This window comes from Hyperolius riggenbachi, chromosome 11 (genome assembly GCF_040937935.1).
Source record: "Hyperolius riggenbachi isolate aHypRig1 chromosome 11, aHypRig1.pri, whole genome shotgun sequence".
In the NCBI taxonomy this organism is placed as follows: Eukaryota; Metazoa; Chordata; class Amphibia; order Anura; family Hyperoliidae; genus Hyperolius; species Hyperolius riggenbachi.
In genome coordinates, this window is record NC_090656.1 from 243688092 (window position 1) to 243714001 (window position 25910).

The window sequence follows — 25910 nt, forward strand, 5'->3', positions numbered from 1 at the left end:
GTGGCTACAAGAGGAAAACAATTTTTTCAAAAAGACAGTTTTTGAGAAAATCAATTTTAAAGTTTCAAAGGAAAAAAATACACATTGAAAAACCCGCCTAATTTAATAATTAATAGCAAATCCTCAAACGCTAGAAACCCTAAATTTGTAGGATAATTTAAGGAGATCATTGGGCATAAGAGGAAAATATTTTTCAAAAAAGACCGTATAGTTTTTGAGAAAATCGATTTTACAGTTTCAAAAGGAAAAAAGTATACTTTTAAATGCGGTAAATGTTACTTTTAGTAGCAAACCTAACGGTAGGGCTGTTGAAAGTAACAGTTGGGCCCTAGGGCAAAATTAGCCTGGGGCCAACCCGATCCCCCTCCCCCCCGACCACAAAGCGTCATTAGAGGCCCTTTGTTGCAGCCAAATTTTTCTGCAAAAGATCTGTTCCTGCCAAAGATCCATTCCGGCAAATTGCAATGATGGTCTATGAGATCTGCAGATCATCATACACACGATTTAACTGACATTCATCTGCAGATCAAGCAATCATCTGCAGATATGAAAATCCATCCTGGTGGATCTGATCTGCAGATGAATGTCAGTTAAATCATGTGTGTATGATGATCTGCAGATCTCATAGACTATGAATGCAATTTGCAGGAATGGATTTTTGGCAGGAATGGATTTTTGGCAGGAACAGATCTTTTGCAGATACTGATCTGTTGCATGTGTACAGCATCTGTGTGTGCAGCGTCTTTCAAAGATTTCTGTCTGATGTGAAGTTCAGCTCCATAGAATAGACTGTGTAGGTATGGCTCTCATACTACATGAAGGGTGGTAAGATTGGTCTGTGAGCTTTCATTTTCCAAAGACTATGCTCTGATGTGTGTATGTGGCCTAATGCTACGTACACACATGCGACAACGATCGTTCGTTGAGAACGACGAACGAACTTTTAATTGATGAAAGAACGACCTAAGCAAAGATAGTTTTAAAAGGTGTGTAACGATCTGATCGTTAGAACGAACGTTACATCACGTAAAGCAACTATTGCGCCTGCGCATAAAAATGAGAAGTTTCACAGAGAAATAGTGAAATGCGCATGTCAAGCCTAGTACGAACGACTGTTTCCAACGATGTACTACTTTTGCAAACGATCGTCGTTGGTTAAAATCCGCCGAGACAGAACTGTCTTTTGTAGCGATTTGGCTCGTTCGTCGTTTGCCTTAATAGTCGGTGGTTCGTTTTTTTGTAACGATAGTCGTTGGTAAAGATCGGGGAACGATCGTTACAAACGACTATAGTCGCATGTGTGTACGCACCTTTAGGCTGCATCTGAAATGACCACCAGCTCAGTGTGCAGCACCTAAATAGACTTTCTGCACACTTTGCATTCCATTCAGATTCAAATCATATGCAAAACTGCTACTACTTATCATGCAAACAGGAAACTCGGGAGGAGGGGCTGGGAGCAGCTAACCTTATAGTTATATACTTGCAGAGTTAAGAAAAAGTGGGGGGAAGGCTGCGCATCCCTAAACACATGCTGCAATTGAATGGTTAATCGCACAGGCATACACCGCCTCTGCCAGACTGAAAAATGCATGCCCTGCATCCTAGACAAGTGCTAACATTTATTACACTAGGAGGAATTTTAGCTTCCAATATGGTTTGCATGCAAAGTAATTTGGATGCAGGGCATGCATTTTTCAGTCTGGCCGAGGCAGTGTTTGCCTATGCAATTAACCATTCAATTGCAGCATGTGTTTAGGGACACTCAGCCTTTCCCTCACTTTTTCTTAACTCTGCAAGTATATAACTATCAGGTTAGCTGCTCCCAGCCCCTCCTCCTGAGTTTCCAGTTTGCATGATAAGTAGTAGCAGATTTGCATATGATTTGCATCTGAATTGAATGCGAAGTGTGCAGAAAGCCTATTAGAGGTGCTGCACACTGAGCTGGTTGTCATTTCAGATGAAGCCTTAGTGGTATGCGCTGGCGTTCTCCTCGCTGTTCAACAGAATGTAAGTTACACTTTTTTTTTGCTTAGCTGCTCCCAAGGTTTAAATTTAGGGTAGGTCACTTGCCCGGAGCTTTGCCTCACCGTTGCGCAAGTGTCTAGTACATTATACTTTGCATGCAAACCATATTGGAAGCTAAAGTTCCTCCTAGTGTAATAAATGTTAGCACTTGTCTTGGATGCAGGGCATGCATTTTTCAGTCTGGCAGAGGCGGTGTATGCCTGTGCGATTAACCATTCAATTGCAGCATGTGTTTAGGGATGCGCAGCCTTCCCCCCCACTTTTTCTTAACAGTTAAGATGAGGGAGAGACACCTTGGGGGCCCCTACAGGCTCTGGGGCCCTGGGGCAATTGCCCATTTTTTTCTATGGTAGCTCCAGCCCTGCCTAACAGTAGTGTAATTTTACATGCATCAAAAGAAAGAGCAATACATTTCCTGACGGGGTTTCCAGGGGGTCTATACGCAGCCGCAGCGCTTTGGCCAGGGATCGCTATACAGCCGCAATATGGCTGTATGAAGATCCCTGGCATTTTTTCCTATTTTCCCAATTTTTTTTTGTATGTTTAGAGTGTAGGATTTTTTTTTTTTTTAATGATGTGGGGTCCCCCCTCCTGAAACTTTTTGACCCCTTGTCCCCCATGCAGGTTGGGATAGCCAGAATGTGGAGCTCCGACCGATTGGGGCTTCACACCCCAATTATACCAGCTGCAAAAAAGGTCCCTTAATACAGATTTTTGTTCCAAGGTATCTGTTGGGGGCCCCCCAGGTTTATTTTGCCCTGGGGCCCCATTGTTGCTTAAACCGGCCCTGACACCACACCCTGCACACTAATAAGGTAACTGCAGAGAATAAAGCCGATTCCACTGGTCTGCACATACTTCTGAGCATCCCACCAATCACAGACCGAGGAAATACACTCAGATGCAGGCAGAGAACTCACCTGGCCCCAGAGATTCCTTCCCCATGGCTCCCAGCCGCCCTTTCTCCTTCTTCCCGAACAGCCGACCGATGGAGGACTTGATGCCCTTCTTCTTAGGAGCTTTATTGAGGGAGTCCTGGCTGCTGTTACTGCTGCTCGGATTGCTGACTTGTCCATCCTGTGAACCTGTGGAACTGTAAGGGGAGAAGATTTACCAGGGTGCATGGTGATGTGTGCAGATGCAGCCAGCTGTCTGAAGAGGGTGCTTTAAGGCGGAAGTACTTTTAACATTTACTCCCCTATTCTATTTATAATTATAGGTGTATTTAACTATTTTATAACTTTTTTTTTAATAAGGCATCATTTCCTTTGCTTATGTATTGCATCATTTCCTTTGCTTATGTATTTAGCTCCTCCCCCTGTGACATGCTGCTGAGGCAAGGTAGCAGGTGCAGTGCTAGTCATGCTGGGAGCTGATGAGATCACTTAGCCCCTCCCCCTGTGACATGCTGCAAGGTAGCAGGTGCAGTGCTAGTCATACTGGGAGCTGATGGGATCACTTAGCCCCTCCCCCTGTGACATGCTGCAAGGTAGCAGGTGCAGTGCTAGTCATGCTGGGAGCTGATGAGATCACTTAGCCCCTCCCCCTGTGACATGCTGCAAGGTAGCAGGTGTAGTGCTAGTCATGCTGGGAGCTGATGGGATCACTTAGCCCCTCCCCCTGTGACATGCTGCAAGGTAGCAGGTGCAGTGCTAGTCATGCTGGGAGCTGATAAGCCCCCCCCCCCCCCCCCCCCGCAGGAGCTCCCTGAAAGGAAAGGAAGGAGGGGGTTTGGGGGAGAGTCACATGACTCGTAGCAGTGCCCTGGGCAGCTCACAGTTGTATACACCCCACAGCGGCACAACCGATGGTGGTCTCCTGTTGCAGTTTGTGACAGCCTGTGTGATTTAGAGCCTAAGTTCTCAACATGCGGTACCCGTACCCCAGAGGGTACTTCTGAGGGTTCCAGGGGGTACTCAGGCTTGATATACTTATCCAAGAATAACAAATTTAGAGTTTTAGAAAATGAAAAATCTTATTTAAACAACACCAAATTAGTATTTTATCTAACTAAAAGCAATAATAAATGCTTGGAAATTGTTTAGAACCAATTATCATTTACTTTGATTACATATATATTTGTCAAGGGGTACTTGTGATAATTTTTACTATGCCAGGGGGTACTTGGTGAGTATAGGGTTTTACAAGGGGTACATACCAATAAAATGTTGAGAAACACTGATTTAGAGAATCAAAACATTTGGGCCGCTAATGGACTATTTAGGTGCCCAACAGGCACCAATGCAAAAGGTCGTCCATTGGGTGCCAAAGAAGAAATTTGGGCGCCCGATAAAAAGCGGGCACTGAGCCCATCCAACATCTAAGTGTTTGATCATCACTAATGCCCAATACACACGATGAAATTTTTCTGGAAGATTTCTTCCCAGATCGATTATTTCCAGCATGTCTGATTTCCGATCGATTTTCCATAGAAGTGAACGGAAAGGTTCATTCTCTAGGTTTCCATCCATCTAGGCATTCGTCCCATAGAGGAAACGCTCACTGTGTGCACAGCACGTGCCAGTATCCCCCATCCTGCTAGGGAGAGGGGTCATGTTCTGGTTCTAAGGCTCAGTCCAATCTGGGAACTTGTGGAGCCAATGGTTTGGGGTGATTTTTTTTATAGGAGGACTGTTGTGTATATCTGCTGGTTTCCTACAGGTTGAGACAGGTTCCTATACATTTTGCTGGGTCACCCTTTACAAATACCCTTGTGTATACGTCCAGGTCATAAATCTACACAAGCAGTCGTGAAAGGCACAGTGTTACACAGACGCATTGGCCCATATGCAATTAACTTTTTTCTCCTGAGTTCTCTCCTAGGACAGAATTTTTCACCTATTTAAAATAACTTTTTTAGCATTTTACAATTGACAAAGTACCAAAAAGTAGGTGAGAAAGTATTATCAAATTATATTGAGTGTTTTCTTGCTTGCTGATGACTTAAAGGGAACCAGAGATGAAGCACCCTCATGTATGTTACCATATATATCAGTGGGAACATTAGAGAAAACACCTACCTTGCTCTCTGTTTCATTATTTACTGCTCAGCCTGGTTGTTTACCAGCTCTGATAAAATCTCCGACTGAGCATTCAGTCTGGCTTTGGCCCAGAATGATTAAAGCTGAGTCAGTGTTCTCTGATGTGTATGCAAGCTCAAGCCTGCCCCCGTGTGGCTCTGCTTTCCTGCTATGTATCCTCTTAGCAGGAAACTGCGCCAGAATGGGGCAGACTTGGGCTTGAAAAGACATCAGAGAAGACAGACTCAGCTATAATGATTCCTGAGCAAAGGCAGACTGAATGCTCAGTGGGGGATTTTAACAGGGCTGGTAACAAGCAGGCAGAGCAGCAAAGGATGAAACAGAGAGCAGGGTGTTTTCTCTAATGTTCCCACTGATATATATGGTAAAATAGATGAGGGTGCTTCATCTCTGGTTCCCTTGAAGTGGCATTTTATTGGTAAGGAATGACAATATCCCCCAGGAGAAGCCTCAGGGGAAGAAGTTACTTGCACAGGGGCCATTGTGACAATCCTGGAAGGTTCCATACTTCCTGATATCTCTGATGTCCTCGTGGCTCATCGTGTGCAGCGCTCCTTTGTGAAGCGAGCTGAACCGCAGAGATCTGGGCGAGGAAGGCGGGGACGTTTCGCACCGTATCGTAGTCTTGTCGTCTCGGGAATCCGTACCTGGAGGCTGAAGAAAGCAGCACAAGCGTGAGACGCATTTTATACACAGACGCTGCACTAACTGCGCTCACAACATACACACACAACGAGGGATGGTCTATGGGATGCAAATATTTCCAAGTTTATGCAGATGTATGTAAATTTCTATGCAAATAGATGTAGATTGAAAATGGACCAATCAAGCCCCACCCAGGTTTAAACTGATTGGTCCATTTTCAAGCTGCTTATATTTGCATAAAAATGTACACAAATTTGCATGAACTTGGAAATATTTGCATTGATCATTCCTATACAGGACTAATGGTAACAAACTTCCTCAACAAATGCTGCCTCTACAAAACTAACCCGCAAAGAATGGATCCTAACCGGCCGCCAACGCCGCCTGTATTCTCCAATTTACTTCTCAGACAAAGAAACAGGATAACTATGGAGGCTGCCATTGCCAACTTCCTCTTGGAAATGAATGAATTCCATGCGCCTCGCCCATTATATCAGAGGGAGACCGGTGCTCTTTACAGAATCTATCGTGTCCCGGGTAAAGATGGAACTCACTTTATCCTATCCTGCTATTTCTGCTTCTCTAACAGACAATGGCATTCAGAGGTTTTTGACATTTACACACTGATAACAAAATTAAAAGCCATGTTTAACCTCTTTGCAGGCACAGAACAACAATAAAGCAGATCTGTCAATTGGCAAAACATGACAGAGGGAGGCAGATTTAGGCAGAGGTCACACTTAGGGCCCTTTTTTTACTGGCAATTGCTAGCGCTTGCACTAAATGCTAGCAATTCAGCAAAGTCCCTTTTTTTTTCTGCGATTGCGATTTTGCTATGCAGTGTGTTGCATAACAAAATTGCGGTAAAAAAAAAAAAAAAAGCACTCAGAGGCGCGATTGCGCTTTGGTAAAAAAAAAAAAAAAAAACTGTGTTAGTGGAAATTACCTACCGCTATTCCTATGTTATTTAGCAAACCCTAGCTATTTCAAAATTTGATTTTGCGATTCAGCATCGCATTCGCCCTAAAGTGGAAAAGGGCCCTTAATTAGGAGTGGTGCATTTTTTCCCCGACTCCAGGTACCCAAAATTGCTCCAAATCCAATTCCGATGTCACAGCCCTGGATGTAATACCAGCAGAATATAGAATCTTTATCATGTTTTGTCAAAAAATACTCTAAAGTGCCACTTTTCCACGTGAGCATCAACTGTGTTACCACCACCCGACTAGACTTCTATAGGTGCCCACTAATGATACATGGATGATCTACACTAATGATCTTGCTTGTACAATCTTAACAGACCTATGTAAAATGAGAGACTACCTAAACTATTCATTCAAAGTCCATTCAATTAGTTTACCCTTTTACTACATAGATTTGGTAAGATTGTACAATCACATTTATATTGCACTTTACTCTTGGCCACTAGGGTGCACTCTATAGGCAGTAGCAGTGTTAGGGAGTCTTGCCTAAGGTCTCCTCACTGAATAGGTGCTGGCTTACTGAACAGGAGGAGCCGAGATTTGAACCCAGGTCTCCTGTGTCAGAGGCAGAGCCCTTACCCAGCACACTATCGAGATCTTTGTCCGTTGGCCCTGTTAATGCATAATGATCTGGCAGATATTGGAAACGGTCACTCCTCAGCATTTTCTATTTCATTTGGATGCCAGAGATAGCAGAATGTCACATTTTATGCTACTGCTTCATTGAAAGGATTTCACAAAACATTCAAACGTTACGGCAAACGATGTAAAAACTTCAGCACAGATATGGCCAGTCTACCCAGACAGTTACTTCAGTTCTGGTCCCTGTCAGTCTGCCGACATGAAACCAACAAATGTGGATTGGGGCGATACCTCTAATCGCTAACTGTACAAAGGTTACCTACAAGGTTTCCAAACTAAGATTAAAGCCAACCTGAAGTGAAAATTTACTTATGAGATGATTTATTGCAGGTGTTCTACTATATATTAACCTAGAACGGACTCCCAGATTTTTATGTTCAGTGTAAGGGCTTCACTTTAAGATTTAATTGTGAAAATCAGCCCTGACCTTTCTGCACAAATAACAGAAGTAATGACCCTTTGAACTTTCCAGCACTATAGCCTCATTTCCAGCTGCCTCACTCAGCTGTTTTGGCTCCTATTTACTTTTCTGGAAACCAGACTGAATTTGACAAGCTGTCAGACATGCTCATTTACATAGATCACTTTAGGGTGCTTTTTTTAAACTCTTGCTGTAATGTAAAACCTCTTGCTGTAATGTAAAACCAAAATAGGCTGAGAATTTCAAAGTAGGGCCAATACTACTTGTACCTTTGTTTATCTCATTAGGTCATGACACTTCAGGTGCTCTTTAAGGTTAGCTTAGAGTTTGGGGTTCTTGCAAGATGGCAAAAATTGGAATCCTGTCTACAACTCATTCTTCCCATTATTCTCTGTTTAATGCACAATTTCAACACAGAGTGACCCCCCCCCCCCCCCCCCCCACACACACACACACAGACAAGGACTCCCCTCCATGGCAGACAGACAGATGTCACTTCTATACCCCCGGACAGGTGTAGGGAAGATGTAGAATTATTCAACCCGCCATCATCCATTAGAATCTGAAGCATTGTTCTGGGCAGAGTGACCCTCTAAGAGCAGACATTGACAGAAGCATGCAGCGTTATCGAGAGGTGACCATTACCTTTCTACGATATTTCCTTAAATCGCTAGGCTGACAGAGACATGCAGAAACAGGAGTTAGTAACAGGAAGAGAAGGAAACTCTGCAGAGCAGCTCAGTACAACCCGTCCTCTGTGGTGAGTGAGGACCATATAGAGCATACAGTGACATGTACAATAACAGTTATTAAAGGGGAGCTGAACTCTTGCACAGGACAGAAGGAAAACCTAGAGAAATGCAGCCTGTATGTATTTAGAAAGAAGAGCCTGTCTAATTCCCTTTCACCTGTGACTAATCACAAGTTGTAATTTGATCTCTCAGTTGTGTCTCCTAACTGCCACAGCAGAGAGCTCATTTGTAAACACAGGATGCTAACAATAGGTCTGCTTCCATGAAAGCAGGAAGTAGACACACTGCAGATTTATTGCATGATTTCTATCAGCTGTAACACAGAAATGTTTTTCTGTTAAGGTTGTTATGCTGTTGCTTATCGTGTAGAGCAGAGAAGCAGTTCTGAGTTCAGGTCCACTTTCAGGTTGACATTAAGCAGGAGAAGTATTAAGGTGGCCATACACTGGTCGATGTGCCATTAGATCGACCAGCTGACAGATCCCTATCTGATCGAATCTGATCAGAGAGGGATCGTATGGCTGCCTTTACTGCAAACAGATTGTGAACCGATTTCAGCCTGAAACCGATTCACCATCTGCTGAGCTGCTCCTGCCGCCTGTCCCCCCCCGTATACATTACCTGAGGCTGGCTCCCGGGCATCTTCTCCGCACTGCACCGCACCGCTGTTCTTGCTCCATCCCGGCGCTTCCTGTGTTACTCCGTGACCAGGAAGTTCAAATAGAGCGCCCTCTATTTCAACTTCCTGGTCACCGGAGTGACACAGGAAGTATAAGCGTACACTGGGACATGCGGATATGCGGTGCAGCGAGGAGAAGAGGACCCCGGAGCCAGCTTCAGGTAATGTATACATGCTCGGATCGGGCCCGAATCGTACGCCGCAAGCGACGCGCTCCTACCGCCGGGCGATCGAGGGTAATTTCCCGCACGGCGCGATCGACGGTCCGATCCGATTTCGGGAGGGAATCGGATCGGCGGGTGCGTTTAGCGCAAGCGATTGGCAGCAGATCCGATCCCAGGATCGGATCTGCTGTCGAAACGGCCGTGAATCGAGCCAGTGTATGGCCTGCTTTAGACCAGACAAAGTTGTACTTTTAGCAGTGTCATTAATACAGCAATATTATGCAAATCTCATCATCACAATGAAGTACGCTCTATCCAAACGTCAAGGCACATCGTCTCTGTCCACATCTTAGTGGTGACGTGTTGCCACGGTAACAAATGCTCCTCCCACTCGCTACCCTCTCTATCGCCAGTCTCGCATCTCTTGCGCTCTTCCCCATCAGATTTCTCTCTGAATTGCCCAATGATGCCCGCTAACGGCACACATATAATTCAAGGATGGCCTGTGTGATCAGACTGGCAGAAAATAATCCCTGTTGATGCCCCAAATCAACTGCGAATGATTCTGATGGTGATCAGTCCATGAAAATTTTAGTCGACAGGAAGTACAGATTGGTTTGTAGACAGAAATAATCCGTGTATTGTTACATTTTATGTCTGACTGCATTCATCTGACTGCTGGGGACATTTTCACAGAAAATTGTACCATTAGAGGCAAGTCTTTTCAATCTGGCAAGAATTCATGATCTAAGGACAATATGATTACTCTAACTCATACATGTCAAACTCCGGCCCGCGGGCCAAATCTGGCCCTCGGCGCCATTAAATTTGGCTCTGCAAGTGCTTTTCCCACTTTGCAATATATTTGGCCTTCTGTAGACCACCAGGGAAGCTATATTGGTGGTGAAGCCCTAGCTCACCAGGAGAGCCATATGGGGGAGATGGGTGAAATAACGTAACACTAGGGAACTGTATAGCAAAGGGTAGGGGGCACTAGACACCAGGGAACTGTGTAGGGGAGGGAGGGGGGGCCACTAGACACCAGGGAACTGTATAGCGGAGGGTGGGGGTCTCTAGACACCAGGGAACTGTATAGCGGAGGGTAGGGGTCTCTAGACACCAGGGAACTGTATAGGGGAGGGTGGGGGTCTCTAGACACCAGGGAACTGTATAGCGGAGGGTAGGGGTCTCTAGACACCAGGGAACTATATAGTGGAGGGTGGGGGTCTCTAGACTCCAGGGAACTGTATAGCAGAGGGAGGACCACTAGACACCAGGGAACTGTATAGCGGAGGGAGGGGGCCACTAGACACCAGGGAACTGTATAGCGGAGGGTAGGGGGCACTAGACACCAGGGAATTGTATAGCGGAGGGTGGGGGTCTCTAGACATCAGGGAACTGTATAGGGGAGGGAGGACCACTAGACACCAGGGAACTGTATAGGGGAGGGGGGCCATCTGGGAACTTTATAAGGGAGGAAGGTGGCCAGTAGACATTGAGGTTGGCCCGCGACTAGGTCCCAGCGTGCAATTTCGGCCCACTTTTTATTTGAGTTTGACACCCCTTGCTCTAACTGGATAGGATAGCAATATTCTGGTGCTCAATAGAAGGCCTGTATTGTCCTTTGCAGGAGAGGCACTCGTGTATAACACCCCCCTCTGGCATTAGGAACACCCCCCATCACTCTGTGCTCTCTGAGAAGCAGAGAGCTGATGCACAACAATGTCATTACCCGGGGGAAGGGGGGTTGTCAGGGTGGTCCTCCCTCCCCATACAATTCCCTGGTGTCTCGTGGCCCCCTTCCACCCCTATACAGTTCCCTGGTGTCTAGTGCCCCCACCCCTCTCCTTTGCGGATCATTAGTGTCTTGTGGCGTCTACCTCCCCTATACAGTTCCATGATGTCTAGTGGTTCTCCTCCCTTTCCTATTCAGTTCCCTGGTGTCTAGTGGCCCCTCCCTCTCCTATACAGTTCCCTGGTGTCTAATGGCCCCCTTCCTCCCCTATACTGTCCTCTGGTGTCAAGTGGCCCCCTTCCTCTCCATACACTTTTGGGATGTCTAATGACCCTCCTCCCTCCCGTATACAGATCCCTGGTGTCTAACGCCCTCCTCCCTACCCATACCGTTTCCCTGGTGTCTAAGGGTCCCCCTCCAACCCCTATACTATTCCCTGGTGTCTAGTGGCCTCAAATTCCCCTATAGAGATCAGTGGTGTTGATTCCCCCCCCCCCCCCCGCTACATAGTTTCCTGGTGTCTAGTGATGCCCCTCTTTCTCCTAGTTTCCTTGCATCTAGTGGCACCCCCTCCCTCCCCTATACAGTTCCCTGGGGTTAAGTGTTTTTCCCCCTCCCTCCTCAATATCTCTTCCCTGGTAATCTAGGACTTCACCTCCAATATAGCTTCCCTAGTGGTCTAGAGTGGGCAACACATAATGCAAAGTGGGAAAAGCAATCTGATGGTTCTGCGGGCCAGAGTTTGAGATGAATGCTATAGGAGTAAAAAAAATGTACACCAATTCAAACCATTAATAAACATTAGGAATATAATTAACTGTACCAGAAATACCATATCTGCCAGTGCCAGGCCAAACAACCCATCTTGCAGAAACAGCCCATCAAGATGAGATTTAAAAACACCAATGAGGAAACAAGTGTCACCTACAAACACTCCGGTGATGATGCAATGAGGTGTTAGGAGACAAAGAGGTGGGGAGAGCAGAGACAGCAGAGAGTGGGCAGGGACAGCAGGGAGTGGAGCAGGCCTGCAGTAAGCAAGCAGATGCAGGAGGCAAGGCAGGAATCAGCAGGGAGAGCAGAAAGTGGGTGTGGGGAGCAGAGTGGGCGGGGCGATAGAGAGGTGGGAAGAGCAGAGTGGGCGGGGAAATCAGAGTGAGCGGGGAAATCAAAGAGTGGGCGTGGACAGCAGTGAGTGGAGCAGGCCTGCAGTAAGCAAGCAGATGCAGGATGCAAGGCAGGGAACAGCAGAGAGGACTTTTACCTGGGATGGATTGGAGGGATCTGGACAGGAGGGGGTACTGGTGAGGGGGGTATTGGATGGATTGTCAGATTCTGAAGATGAAGGCTAAAACAGGAAAATGGAAAGATGCACATAAATAATAGGGGTGGCATGAATGAATCAAACAAAAAATGCATTAGAAAATGATTAAAAAGTTTATGCATGAAATGGAGTTAAAAGTAAACAAAAAAAATATATAAAATTACACAAGGTGAAAAAAAAAAAGAAACCATGTTATCTGTCTTTTCCTCTGTTGATTCTGGCTTTATTACCAAAAGAATGGATAGCAACCAAAAAACATAACTAACACTCATACATGGTATTATGGGCAACAACGGGTCATTTCGGCCAATATTTTTCAGGACATTATGACTATGGTAGGATGAGAGTGTGAGCTCCTCTGAGGACAGTCAGTGACATGACTATGTACTCTGTAATGTGCTGCAGAAGATGTCAGTGCTATATAAATACATAATAATAATATGGTAGGACATTAGACTATGACTATGGTAGGATTAGATTGTGAGCTCCTCTGGGGACAGTCAGTGACATGACTATGTACTCTGTAATGTGCTGCAGGAGATGTCATTGCTATATAAATACATAATAATAATAATATGGTAGGACATTAGACTATGACTATGGTAGGATTAGAGTGTGAGCTCCTCTGAGGACAGTCAGTGACATGACTATGTACTCTGTACAGTGCTGCAGAAGATGTCAGTGCTATATAAATACATAATAATAATATGGTAGGACATTAGACTATGATTATGGTAGGATGAGAGTGTGAGCTCCTCTGAGGACAGTCAGTGACATGACTATGTACTCTGTAATGTGCTGCAGAAGATGTCAGTGCTATATAAATACATAATAATAATATGGTAGGACATTAGACTATGACTATGGTAGGATTAGATTGTGAGCTCCTCTGAGGACAGTCAGTGACATGACTATGTACTCTGTAATGTGCTGCAGGAGATGTCATTGCTCTATAAATACATAATAATATGGTAGGACATTAGACTATGACTATGGTAGGATTAGATTGTGAGCTCCTCTGAGGACAGTCAGTGACATGACTATGTACTCTGTAATGTGCTGCAGGAGATGTCATTGCTATATAAATACATAATAATGATATGGTAGGACATTAGACTATGACTATGGTAGGATTAGATTGTGAGCTCCTCTGAGGACAGTCAGTGACATGGCTATGTACTCTGTAATGTGCTGCAGGAGATGTCATTGCTATATAAATACATAATAATAATATGGGAGGACATTAGACTATGACTATGGTAGGATTAGATTGTGAGCTCCTCTGAGGACAGTCAGTGACATGACTATGTACTCTGTAATGTGCTGCAGGAGATGTCATTGCTATATAAATACATAATAATAATATGGTAGGACATTACACTAGGACTATGGTAGGATAAGATTGTGAGCTCCTCTGAGGGCAGTCGGTGACGTGAATATGTACTCTGTAAAGTGCTGCAGAAGATGTCAGTGCTATATAAATACATAATAATAATATGGTAGGACATTAGACTATGACTATGGTAGGAATAGAGTGTGAGCCCCTCTGAGGACAGTCAGTGACATGACTATGTACTCTGTAATGTGCTGCAGGAGATGTCAGTGCTATATAAATACATAATAATAATATGGTAGGACATTACACTATGACTATGGTAGGATTAGATTGTGAGCTCCTCTGAGGGCAGTCGGTGACGTGAATATGTACTCTGTAAAGTGCTGCAGAAGATGTCAGTGCTATATAAATACATAATAATAATATGGTAGGACATTAGACTATGACTATGGTAGGATTAGAGTGTGAGCTCCTCTGAGGACAGTCAGTGTCATGAATATGTACTCTATAATGTGCTGCAGAAGATGTCAGTGCTGACCCCGCACACAAAGTGGTGTTGTGGTGTTGTCTGTCTGCAGTACTATTTAGTTAGGAAATTTCAGTTCTTTAATGACAGAAAGAGCTCCTTCCAATGAAAGGTCAGCAGACATCAATAAGGAATGATCCGCAGGAAGGTTTTCAAACTAAAGGTCAGATCAATGAACGTAAAAGGTGAAATCTCTTACAAAAAACTGAAAGATCGACACAGTATGAAGGACACAGAATGGATAAACGTGAAAATTAACCCACGCACTGCACATAAGGCGTGTACAGACAGTACAGCAGCTTACAGTGTCTACATACTGCCACCCACTGGCCAACACACAAACATGCACTCTCTCCAGTCATACACAAAGCTCAACGTGAACTTGAAGCGTAATTTTTCTTTTTACCTCAGTAGAGGGATGCGTCAGGTTAGAGCAGAGGTTTTCCGGATCCTCTTGGTAACCACCATTCCAGTAGAACAAAGCCACTCATGCACTCATTTTCTCCATGCAGGAGTGGGCTTCTTTCTACTGGGCATGTGCAGACATTACCTGAGCATGCCCAGTAAGAAGAAGCTTGTACTAGGTGAAAGCAAGGCCACAAAGATGAAGGGGGTATCGTGTAGGCTTGAGGAGGATCTGGGAAACCTTTGGACCATCCAGAGGCTTCTGACTACTCAAGTAAGGCCTTTTTCAGACAGACTGAACTCTACTCATAGAGCTGTTCAGAGTCCCGTCTGCCAACCACAAGAGCCATTTGGGTGCAATTTAAATGCAGCCAATTGGCAGTGGTTGTAACACCATGTGTGTTGGAATTTGACACGCGGTGGTGTTACCCTGCGGCATTGAACTGCGAATGTCGCGTCTGAGCACGGTGGAGAGGAAAGTGTATACCATACAGGCCGGGACCAGAGGAGCAGCACCCTATAGGTAATGGTGTGGGTCAACCCAACACTCCAACCCCCCCCCCCCCCACCCCACCCCCCGGGCACACTTCATTATGAACCTCCCTTATAGAAAGGTTAATTTAAAAAAGTAAAATACGGGTGCTCCATTCTCTTTAAGGGAAATTGTATAGTGTTTGGCACATTTGGAACTAGTAAAGTTGTAGTTCCTGCGCTCAAAGGTGGTGATATTATTCTGACAGTACTTCTGCTGCTACCCTAAAAACGGTGGTATCCCCAACCACCAAAGAGTAAAATTGTACAAAACTGCAATAGGGTGCGCTCATGGACTATTGAGACCAAATCATCATATGTAGCAGTTAATTTAATAATTCAATATAAAAGCACATATATAAAACAAATAGACAACACAAGTTCAGTGCACAATAGAATGGAATACAGGATCCTGTTTCAACCCAGCAGTCACACTGGAGCAGGTTTATGGATGGTATTTACTGCACTTCCACTGCTCCCCAAACGTCCACTGTGGATTATCTGTCACCTTTGCCCGAGACAGATACATAGCTCACAACTGTCCCTCTTTCGGAGGGCCTGTCCCTCTTTCCTCCTCATTTGTCCCTATTTCAGGACTTTGTCCCTCTTTCTTTGTAAATAAATATATTTCTCTACTAAAAAAATGTGTTTGATTGACTCAAAACTTTATTCGATCATTTAAATTGATACATTACTAATTTTAAAAGGTTAATCTGAAGGAAAATGCACCAGGATAGAAAGGACCAGTGTGGTTTGAATTATAAAACAAGATTTTTTTCTTATGAAATCTTTATGGTATGCGTGACTAGTGGTGTGACGGGGCGTGATCAGGGGCATGGCAGGGGTGTGGCTTAAGTGTCCCGCTTATCTCAAAATGTTGGGAGGTCTGACAGATAGCATATAATGATTTGGTCTCAATAGTCCATGAGCATTGCATTTTTGTACATTTGGAACTAGGACAATCAAATGAATACTTCCTGCTGATTTTGATTGGTTCACTTCTTAGATGCCTAAAAAGCGTGTGCAAGCTGCAATTATTAGCATCTCTAGTGAACACCGAGCACTGCCAAACACAGGCCGGAGCTGCTCTGCAGGCAGCATCATACAGGATGGCTGTACTCTAGCTTATTGGTTAGGTGAGTGGTTAGCAGTCACTCTAGTACTGGATGGAGACTGTGGTACAACATCTGTTTCTTAACCAATTAACATCACCCTTTTCTCTCTCTCTCTCTCTCTCTCTCCCTCTCACGTTCTCTCTCTTTCTCTCTCTCTCTCTCTCTCTCTCTCTCTCTCTCTTTCTCTCTCTCTCTCACTTTCTCTCTCTCTCTCTCCCTCTCACTTTCTCTCTCTCTTTCTCTCTCTCCACAAACGAGGACCTTAGCAAGTGTTAAAGGACATCGATCAGGAAAAATGTGCAATATAAAATTCATAGAAAAGGTGGCCTCACACGATACAATAAAATGATCCAATTTGACTGCAATCAAAAGCTGTTGGTTCTGTCACATTTCTACTACCTACTGTAAGAGACAGCAATAAAACAGGAAAGTTGTGTACACGGTGGCTCTGGATGTTTCTACTCCAGACTCAGTCCACTGCTTCCGCAGGTCCCCCAAGGTCTGGAATCGGTCCATCTCCACAATCTTCCTCAGGGTCCGGTCACCTCTTCTCGTTGTGCAGCGTTTTCTGCCACACTTTTTCCTTCCCACAGACTTCCCACTGAGGTGCCTTGATACAGCACTCTGGGAACAGCCTATCCGTTCAGAAATTTCTTTCTCTGTCTTACCCTCTTGCTTGAGGGAGTCAACGATGGCCTTCTGGACAGCAGTCAGGTCGGCAGTCTTACCCATGATTGCGGTTTTGAGTAATGAACCAGGCTGGGAGTTTTTAAAAGCCTCAGGAATCTTTTGCAGGTGTTTAGAGTTAGTTGATTCAGATGATTAGGTTAATAGCTCGTTTAGAGAACCTTTTCATGATATGCTAATTTTTTGAGATAGGAATTTTGGGTTTCCATGAGCTGTATGCCAAAATCATCAATATTAAAGCAATAAAAGGCTTGAACTACTTCAGTTGTGTGTAATGAATCTAAAATATATGAAAGTCTAAAGTTTATCAGTACATTACAGACAATAATGAACTTTATCACAATATGCTAATTTTTTTAGAAGATCCTGTACTTCTTTGTATGTGTTTACATGTATTTTACATTTCACAATTTTTCACAACAGTGGTCCTTTAGGATTTGACAGGTTTTAGACTAGTCAATCTCCTCATGGGAGATTCTCTATCTCCTTTATCCTATACAAAAGAACTCCCTGGAAAGGACCTATACAAAGATGTCTGCCAGCCTTTGTACACCATTTTGGAAACTGGACTAGGCAACTGCCTTTCAGTAATACTTTTGAAAACACAGAAAACCCTGAGAATCCCCCATGCCGAGATGAACTAGTCCAAAACTATTAAGATTTTTCATATTTTTACTGCTTGCTGTAAGTGGCAAGGACATGGGAGAAAAGTAATTTATAGAGTATATTAATCTGGAAGAAATCTACATTTTATATGTATGTACTTTAATTTCTTTGTTTTTCATGATGGTGGTCCTTTAAGCCCAAACATTACACCAACACTGATTAGTAGATGGGAGTGTACTGTGCTCCCAGCACTCCCAACAACATGATCTGCAGCCATGTATCATACATACCAAGGTCATAACGCCTAGCCTGTCCACTTCCCGAGCAGGACTGTGAGGAATTCTTCTGGGCGTCGAGCGGCCACTGCCGGGCGGGGAATTACCCGCCAGGGAGGAGCCAGTGAAAGACGGGGGAATGGAGGTCAATGACCTGAACCGGCCGAGGTTGTCCAAGCTGCCGCTGCCCACTCGGGATTCAATCTCCTCGGCTCTCTGCTCCGTTGTCTCCTTCTCTTCCTGGATCAATCTGTAAACAGCAAAGCAAGACTTCTGTCAAGAGTCCCAATCAAGTATGGCATATTCCCTCCGTTACAAGAAAACAATGCTTATTAGTGGTGGTCGTGTCTAGGAGAATTAATGGAGAAGCATGTGATCGGCTTGGTCAGCTGATAGATTTGCAAAGCTCTAATATGCTGTGATCACATCCTGCTTTTAGCACATGATCATGACTAGCAAATCAGAGACTTGCATATCACCTCGCCAAACTGATCACATGCTTCTCCATGACATCTCCTAGACACGAACATCACTAATCAGAGACTTACATATCTATCACCTGACCACACTGATCACATGCTTCTCCATGACTTCTCCTAGACACGACCATCACTAATCAGAGACTTACATATCTATCACCTGACCACACTGATCGCATGCTTCTCCATGACTTCTCCTAGACACGACCATCACTAATCAGAGACTAACATATCTATCACCTGACCACACTGATCACATGCTTCTCCATAACTTCTCCTAGACACGGCCATCACTAATCAGAGACTTACATATCTATCAACTGACCACACTGATCACATGCTTCTCCATGACTTCTCCTAGACACGCCCATCACTAATCAGAGACTTTACATATCTATCACCTGACCACACTGATCACATGCTTCTCCATGACTTCTCCTAGACACGACCATCACTAATCAGAGACTTACATATCTATCACCTGACCAGACTGATCACATGCATCTCCATGACTTCTTCTAGACACGGCTATCACTAATCAGAGACTTACATATCTATTACCTGACCACACTGATCACATGCTTCTCCATGACATCTCCTAGACACGACCATCACTAATCAGAGACTTACATATCTATCACCTGACCAAACTGATCACATGCATCTCCATGACTTCTTCTAGACACGGCTATCACTAATCAGACACTTACATATCTATCACCTGGCCAAACTGATCACATGCTTCTCCATGACATCTCCTAGACACGACCATCACTAATCAGAGACTTACATATCTATCACCTGACCACACTGATCGCATGCTTCTCCATGACTTCTCCTAGACACGACCATCACTAATCAGAGACTAACATATCTATCACCTGACCACACTGATCACATGCTTCTCCATAACTTCTCCTAGACACGGCCATCACTAATCAGAGACTTACATATCTATCAACTGACCACACTGATCACATGCTTCTCCATGACTTCTCCTAGACACGCCCATCACTAATCAGAGACTTTACATATCTATCACCTGACCACACTGATCACATGCTTCTCCATGACTTCTCCTAGACACGACCATCACTAATCAGAGACTTACATATCTATCACCTGACCAGACTGATCACATGCATCTCCATGACTTCTTCTAGACACGGCTATCACTAATCAGAGACTTACATATCTATTACCTGACCACACTGATCACATGCTTCTCCATGACTTCTCCTAGACATGACCATCACTAATCAGAGACTTACATATCTATCACCTGACCACACTGATCACATGCTTCCCCATGACTTCTCCTAGACATGTCCACCACTAATCAGAGACTTACATATCTATCACCTGACCACACTGATCACATGCGTCTCCATGACTTCTCCTAGACATGACCATCACTAATCAGAGACTTACATATCTATCACCTGACCACATTGATCACATGCGTCTCCATGACTTCTCCTAGACATGACCATCACTAATCAGAGACTTACATATCTATCACCTGACCACACTGATCACATGCTTCTCCATGACCTCTCCTAGACATGACCATCACTAATCAGAGACTTACATATCTATCACCTGACCACACTGATCACATGCTTCTCCATGACTTCTCCTAGACACACCATCACTAATCAGAGACTTACATATCTATCACCTGACCACACTGATCACATGCTTCTCCATGACTTCTCCTAGACACGACCATCACTAATCAGAGACTTACATATCTATCACCTGACCAGACTGATCACATGCATCTCCATGACTTCTTCTAGACACGGCTATCACTAATCAGAGACTTACATATCTATCACCTGACCACACTGATCACATGCTTCCCCATGACTTCTCCTAGACATGTCCACCACTAATCAGAGACTTACATATCTATCACCTGACCACACTGATCACATGCGTCTCCATGACTTCTCCTAGACATGACCATCACTAATCAGAGACTTACATATCTATCACCTGACCACACTGATCACATGCGTCTCCATGACTTCTCCTAGACATGACCATCACTAATCAGAGACTTACATATCTATCACCTGACCACACTGATCACATGCTTCTCCATGAGCTCTCCTAGACATGACCATCACTAATCAGAGACTTACATATCTATCACCTGACCACACTGATCACATGCTTCTCCATGACTTCTCCTAGACACACCATCACTAATCAGAGACTTACATATCTATCACCTGACCACACTGATCACATGCTTCTCCGTGGCTTCTCCTAGACATGACCATCAATAATCAGAGACTTACATATCTATCACCTGACCGGACTGATCACATGCTTCTATATGACTTCTCCTAGACATGACCATCACTAATCAGAGACTTACATATCTATCACCTGACCAGACTGATCACATGCTTCTCCATGACTTCTCCTAGACACACCATCACTAATCAGAGACTTACATATCTATCACCTGACCAGACTGATCACATGCTTCTCCATGACTTCTCCTAGACACACCATCACTAATCAGGGACTTACATATCTATCACCTGACCACACTGATCACATGCTTCTCCATGACTTCTTCTAGACATGACCATCACTAATCAGAGACTTACATATCCACCACCTGACCACACTGATCACATGCTTCTCCGTGGCTTCTCCTAGACATGGCCATCACTAATCAGAGACTTACATATCTATCACCCGATCACATGCTTCTCCATGACTTCTCCTAGACACACCATCACTAATCAGAGACTTACATATCTATCACCTGACCACACTGATCACATGCTTCTCCATGACTTCTCCTAGACATGACCATCACTAATCAGAGACTTACATATCCATCACCGACCACACTGATCACATGCTTCTCCGTGGCTTCTCCTAGACATGGCCATCACTAATCAGAGACTTACATATCTATCACCCGATCACATGCTTCTCCATGACTTCTCCTAGACACACCATCACTAATCAGAGACTTACATATCTATCACCTGACCAGACTGATCACATGCTTCTCCATGACTTCTCCTAGACATGTCCACCACTAATCAGAGACTTACATATCTATCACCTGACCACACTGATCACATGCTTCTCCATGACTTCTCCTAGACACGACCATCACTAATTAGAGACTTGCATATCTATCACCTGACCACACTGATCACATGCTTCTCCATGAGTTCTCCTAGACACGACCATCACTAATCAGAGACTTACATATCTATCACCTGACCACACTGATCACATGCTTCTCCATGACTTCTCCTAGACACGACCATCACTAATCAGAGACTTACAGATCTATCACCTGACCACACTGATCACATGCTTCTCCATGACTTCTCCTAGACACACCAACACTAATCAGAGACTTACATATCTATCACCTGACCACACTGATCACATGCTTCTCCATGACTTCTCCTAGACACGACCATCACTAATCAGAGACTTACATATCTATCACCTGACCACACTGATCACATGCTTCTCCATGACTTCTCCTAGACATGACCATCACTAATCAGAGACTTACATATCCATCACCTGACCAGACTGATCACATGCTTCTCCGTGGCTTCTCCTAGACACGACCATCACTAATCAGAGACTTACATATCTATCACCTGACCACACTGATCACATGCTTCTCCATGACTTCTCCTAGACACGACCATCACTTATGCTCAATAACAAGGCATCTTCAAAAGAATTATGTACATCACCGTCAGTGGAATTTCTTTTTGGTTATGATAATGTGACCAGGTCTCTCTTCCACCTCCTATTTCAGCATAGACAGGAAGCAGAAGTGAGACGTGATCACATGACTGCAACCAGCCTATCAGACTTACACACCAGTTAAATAATAATAAATGGATTAAATGAGTATAACAGGTTTCCAACTGATCAGGCTATTTTGCCGCTGGGATTGGCAGATGCCTGTGCTAATCGGGAATCGGGTGCTCAATCGGCGAGTCGGATGCTCCGATGCAGGACCGATCGGCTACTACATAGGAATCAACCCTTTAGCAGATATTTATTTAGAGTCTTGCAAGTGGCTCCAATCCAGACCAATTTATTTTAGCAATTTTTTTTTTTTTAATTTCTTACATTTCCTTACTTCTAATTATTACTGCTATAATTTGTATTTATGGCCACGTGTAGATGGGCACTTAGAATGGAGGGCTCAGGCGAGAATAGGTGATGAGTAGTCAATAGTAAAATATTAGTAATTAACTGAGTAATATTTTACTAGTAGCAGCACCACCTGGTGCCCAACTCAAGCAGCGCGGCCACAATATGTACTTCTGTTTTAATGGTCACAGAGAGTTCACAGCATAGGAGGCGAGCAGGAATCTGCACGGATCTGTATGTCGGGTACCTGATCTCGTTATTGATGGCGTCTAGTTGCTCCTGCAGCATCACAGCGAGCGTTTGGGCGTCCGCCTGGCCGCAGGGGGAGAGGAGATCCACGGAGCTGAATATGGTCTCTCTGTCGTCTTCCATATCAGAAATATCCACATCGCTCTCGAAAGCCTGGGCGACGTTAGCCAGGACACTAGCCTGCTGCGCTCGCTCCCAGTCCTGCTCATTGAGAGTCTGTACCTGGAGAAACAGACAGCGTGTCAGTACAGCACTCAGAGCTGTCATACATGGAGAAAACTAGGAGTGGAGAAATGTAGGGAAATGGACACACGTCCCAGCACACAGCAAGCAAGAACACTTACGTGCTACGAAGGCAGATCCAGAGAGTCAGAGAGAAAGAGAAACAGAACTTTAGATAAAGTCATCACAAGGTTGTCACACTAAAGATAATCAGGAATCTGACTGCTATGAAACAAGCCACTGCACTGTCACTATACGAGTCAGACAGGAACATGGAATCACCAAGGTAACTGAAGATTTCCACCCACAAGGCAACCCGGGCGGCTTACAGGGGCCCCATGATTATCAACTCTATAACCCTGCCCCCACCTCTCCTTAAAGAGGAGCTGTTAGGTATAGGGTCTCAGAGAAAATAAACACATATATCAGTAGCTAAAGATTGGCTGTACTTACATTACATATGCATTTCACTGTCCACGTTTGGATTTCACAGAATTTGTATATAGTATATGCAGAGATAGATGCTCCTGACAGCTCATGGCAGGCTCCATGTTTGTGAAGCCAAATGTGTCCTCATGTCCTGCCTGCTTCTGATCACAGATAAGCTCGTTCTTGAACAACACGGTGTGCAGTGAATATTAATGAGCCATGTGGCTAGGAACAATAGCTGACTCCTGCAGTGAAACTCTGCCCCGAGATTTATCAGTGTTTCGCGCTGGACTGATTAGAAGCTCCTGTACCGTCTCATTAGCAGCCGAGGGGAGGGCCCCAGAATGCTTTGCAGTTTAGCTGCGGCTTGCGTCTTTATGGGTCTATAACAGACTTTAAGATAAGCACACATCAAAGGTAACTGAGATGTTTATCTTCACTAATGGCTTTTGAGCTTCCTTCTAAACTGTTTAACACAGGAGAATAGAGGTTTAAATTAGCTTCTGCAGCCTGACAGTTACTCTTTAAACCACACTTGAAGTGAGATTTATATGGAGGCTGCCATATTTACTTCCTTTTAAGCAATACCAGTTATTATTTATATAGCGCCGACATATTACGCAGCGCTGTACAGAGAATATAGTCTTGTCACTAACTATCCCTCAGAGGAGCTCACAATCTAATCCTTACCATAGTCATATGTCTATGTATGTATTGTGTAGTGTATGTATTGTAGTCTAGGGCCAATTTAAGGGGAAGCCAATTACCTTATCTGTATGTTTTTGGGATGTGGGAGGAAACCGGAGTGCCCGGAGGAAACCCACACAGACACGAGGAGAGCATACAAACTCCCTTCAGATAGTGCCCTGGCTGGGATTGGAACTGGGGGTTGCCTGGCATTCCTGCTGATGCTCTGCTTCTAATGCGGAAATCAATCCAAATTACATTCAGGCAGGCACAACACAAAAAGGTGAAGCTAATGTATGACATAGGAGCCCTTTGCAGGTGTTTAAGATGAAATAGCTGATTAGAGTCTGACACTTTAAGCCGAGAATATCGAACCTTTTCTAAATAGTCTAATGGGCTGAGATTGTGATTTTGGAGTTCTGATAAACTGTAAGCCATAATCATCAGAATTATAACAGATAGGCCTCAATTCACTAAGATCGTGCTGGAGATAAGGCAAGAGAAAACTTACCTCCACACAGTAAGAGAGTTATCTTATCTCTTCATTCCTTAAGTTACCTCCTCTGTAGTTAATTTACCTCCTCTGTAGTTAATTTCACACGCAGTTAATAAACAGCCTGTCTTTAACTGTGGAGTTATTTTAAGGATTGGAGAGTTAACTTAAAGACAGGAGAGTTAAATTTAGGTTTGCCTGAGGTAAAATGTTTCCGGAATACTACATGCCTTATCACCATGGTAACAACTCTAGAAACGGTATTAAAGACAGGAGATAAGCTTAGTGAATTGACGCCAATGGCTTGGAATATCTCGCTTTGCATGGAATGAGCTTATTTCATATACCGTATATACTCGCAAGCAAGCCGACCCGCATGTAAGCCGACCCCCCCACTTTTACCCCAAAAAAAGGGAAAAAATGATTGACCCTCATGTAAGCCGGGGGTAGGAAACGCTGGCCGCGTGATCCCCCCAGTATGTCCCAGTATAGCTAGTATAGTGCCCAGTATAGGTAGGTAGTGCTCAGTATAGCTAGTAAAATGCCCCAGTATAGCTAGTATAGTGCTCAGTATAGCTAGTATAGTGCTCAGTATAGCTAGTATAGTGCTCATTATAGCTAGTATAGTGCTCATTATAGCCAGTATAGTGCTCAGTATAGCCAGTATAGTGCTCAGTATAGCCAGTATAGTGCTCAGTATAGCCAGTATAGTGCTCAGTATAGTGCTCAGTATAGCCAGTATAGTGCTCAGTATAGCTAGTATAGTGCTCAGTATAGCTAGTAAAGTGCCCCAGTTTAGCTAGTATAGTGCCCCATTATAGCTAGTATAGTGCCCCATTATAGCTAGTATAGTGCCCCATTATAGCTAGTATAGTGCCCCAGTATGGGTGGGTGGATAGGTGCTGTCCCTCCCCGATCCCCCGCGGCTGCCGCTGCTATTACCTTAGGCAGCGCCGCTTCCTCTATCCCCGTCCTCCTCCGGTAACTCATTCACAGCAGCGCGCCTCTCGCTGCTGTGATGACGAGGAAACCATAGAGAGCGGCTTCCTGTAGCGGCGATGCCGTTACTATGGGAACCGCTCTCTATGGTTTCCTGCGTCATCACAGCAGCGGGGGGCGCGCTGCTGTGAATGAGTTATTTACCGGAGGAGGACGGGGATAGAGGAAGCGGCGCCGCTTAAGGTAATAGCAGCGGCAGCCGCGGGGGAGCGGGGAGGGACAGCACCTATCCACCCATGACTCGCAAGCAAGCCGACCCCCCAACTTTTGGCCCACTTTTGGGGGGTCAAAAA

The 25910-nt window shown here is 44.5% G+C and overlaps 1 protein-coding gene across 9 annotated transcripts in view; it reads right to left on the minus strand.

Moving 5' to 3' along the window:
• Window positions 1–25910, minus strand: part of PPFIA1 (PTPRF interacting protein alpha 1) — a 266952-nt gene that overhangs the window by 63163 nt on the left and 177879 nt on the right. For 4 of the 9 annotated variants that reach the window (XM_068260407.1, XM_068260410.1, XM_068260406.1 and 1 more), the window contains exons 15-19: window positions 22786–23009; window positions 17911–18145; window positions 12355–12438; window positions 5578–5723; window positions 2949–3121 (exon numbers count right to left, since the gene is read on the minus strand). In XM_068260407.1, the coding sequence (XP_068116508.1) occupies window positions 2949–3121; window positions 5578–5723; window positions 12355–12438; window positions 17911–18145; window positions 22786–23009 (862 nt within the window). Of the gene's footprint in view, window positions 1–2948; window positions 3122–5577; window positions 5724–8405; window positions 8436–12354; window positions 12439–17910; window positions 18146–22785; window positions 23010–25910 lie in introns of all 9 variants that reach the window. The other 5 variants (XM_068260412.1, XM_068260413.1, XM_068260408.1 and 2 more) reach the window with 2 other exon arrangements.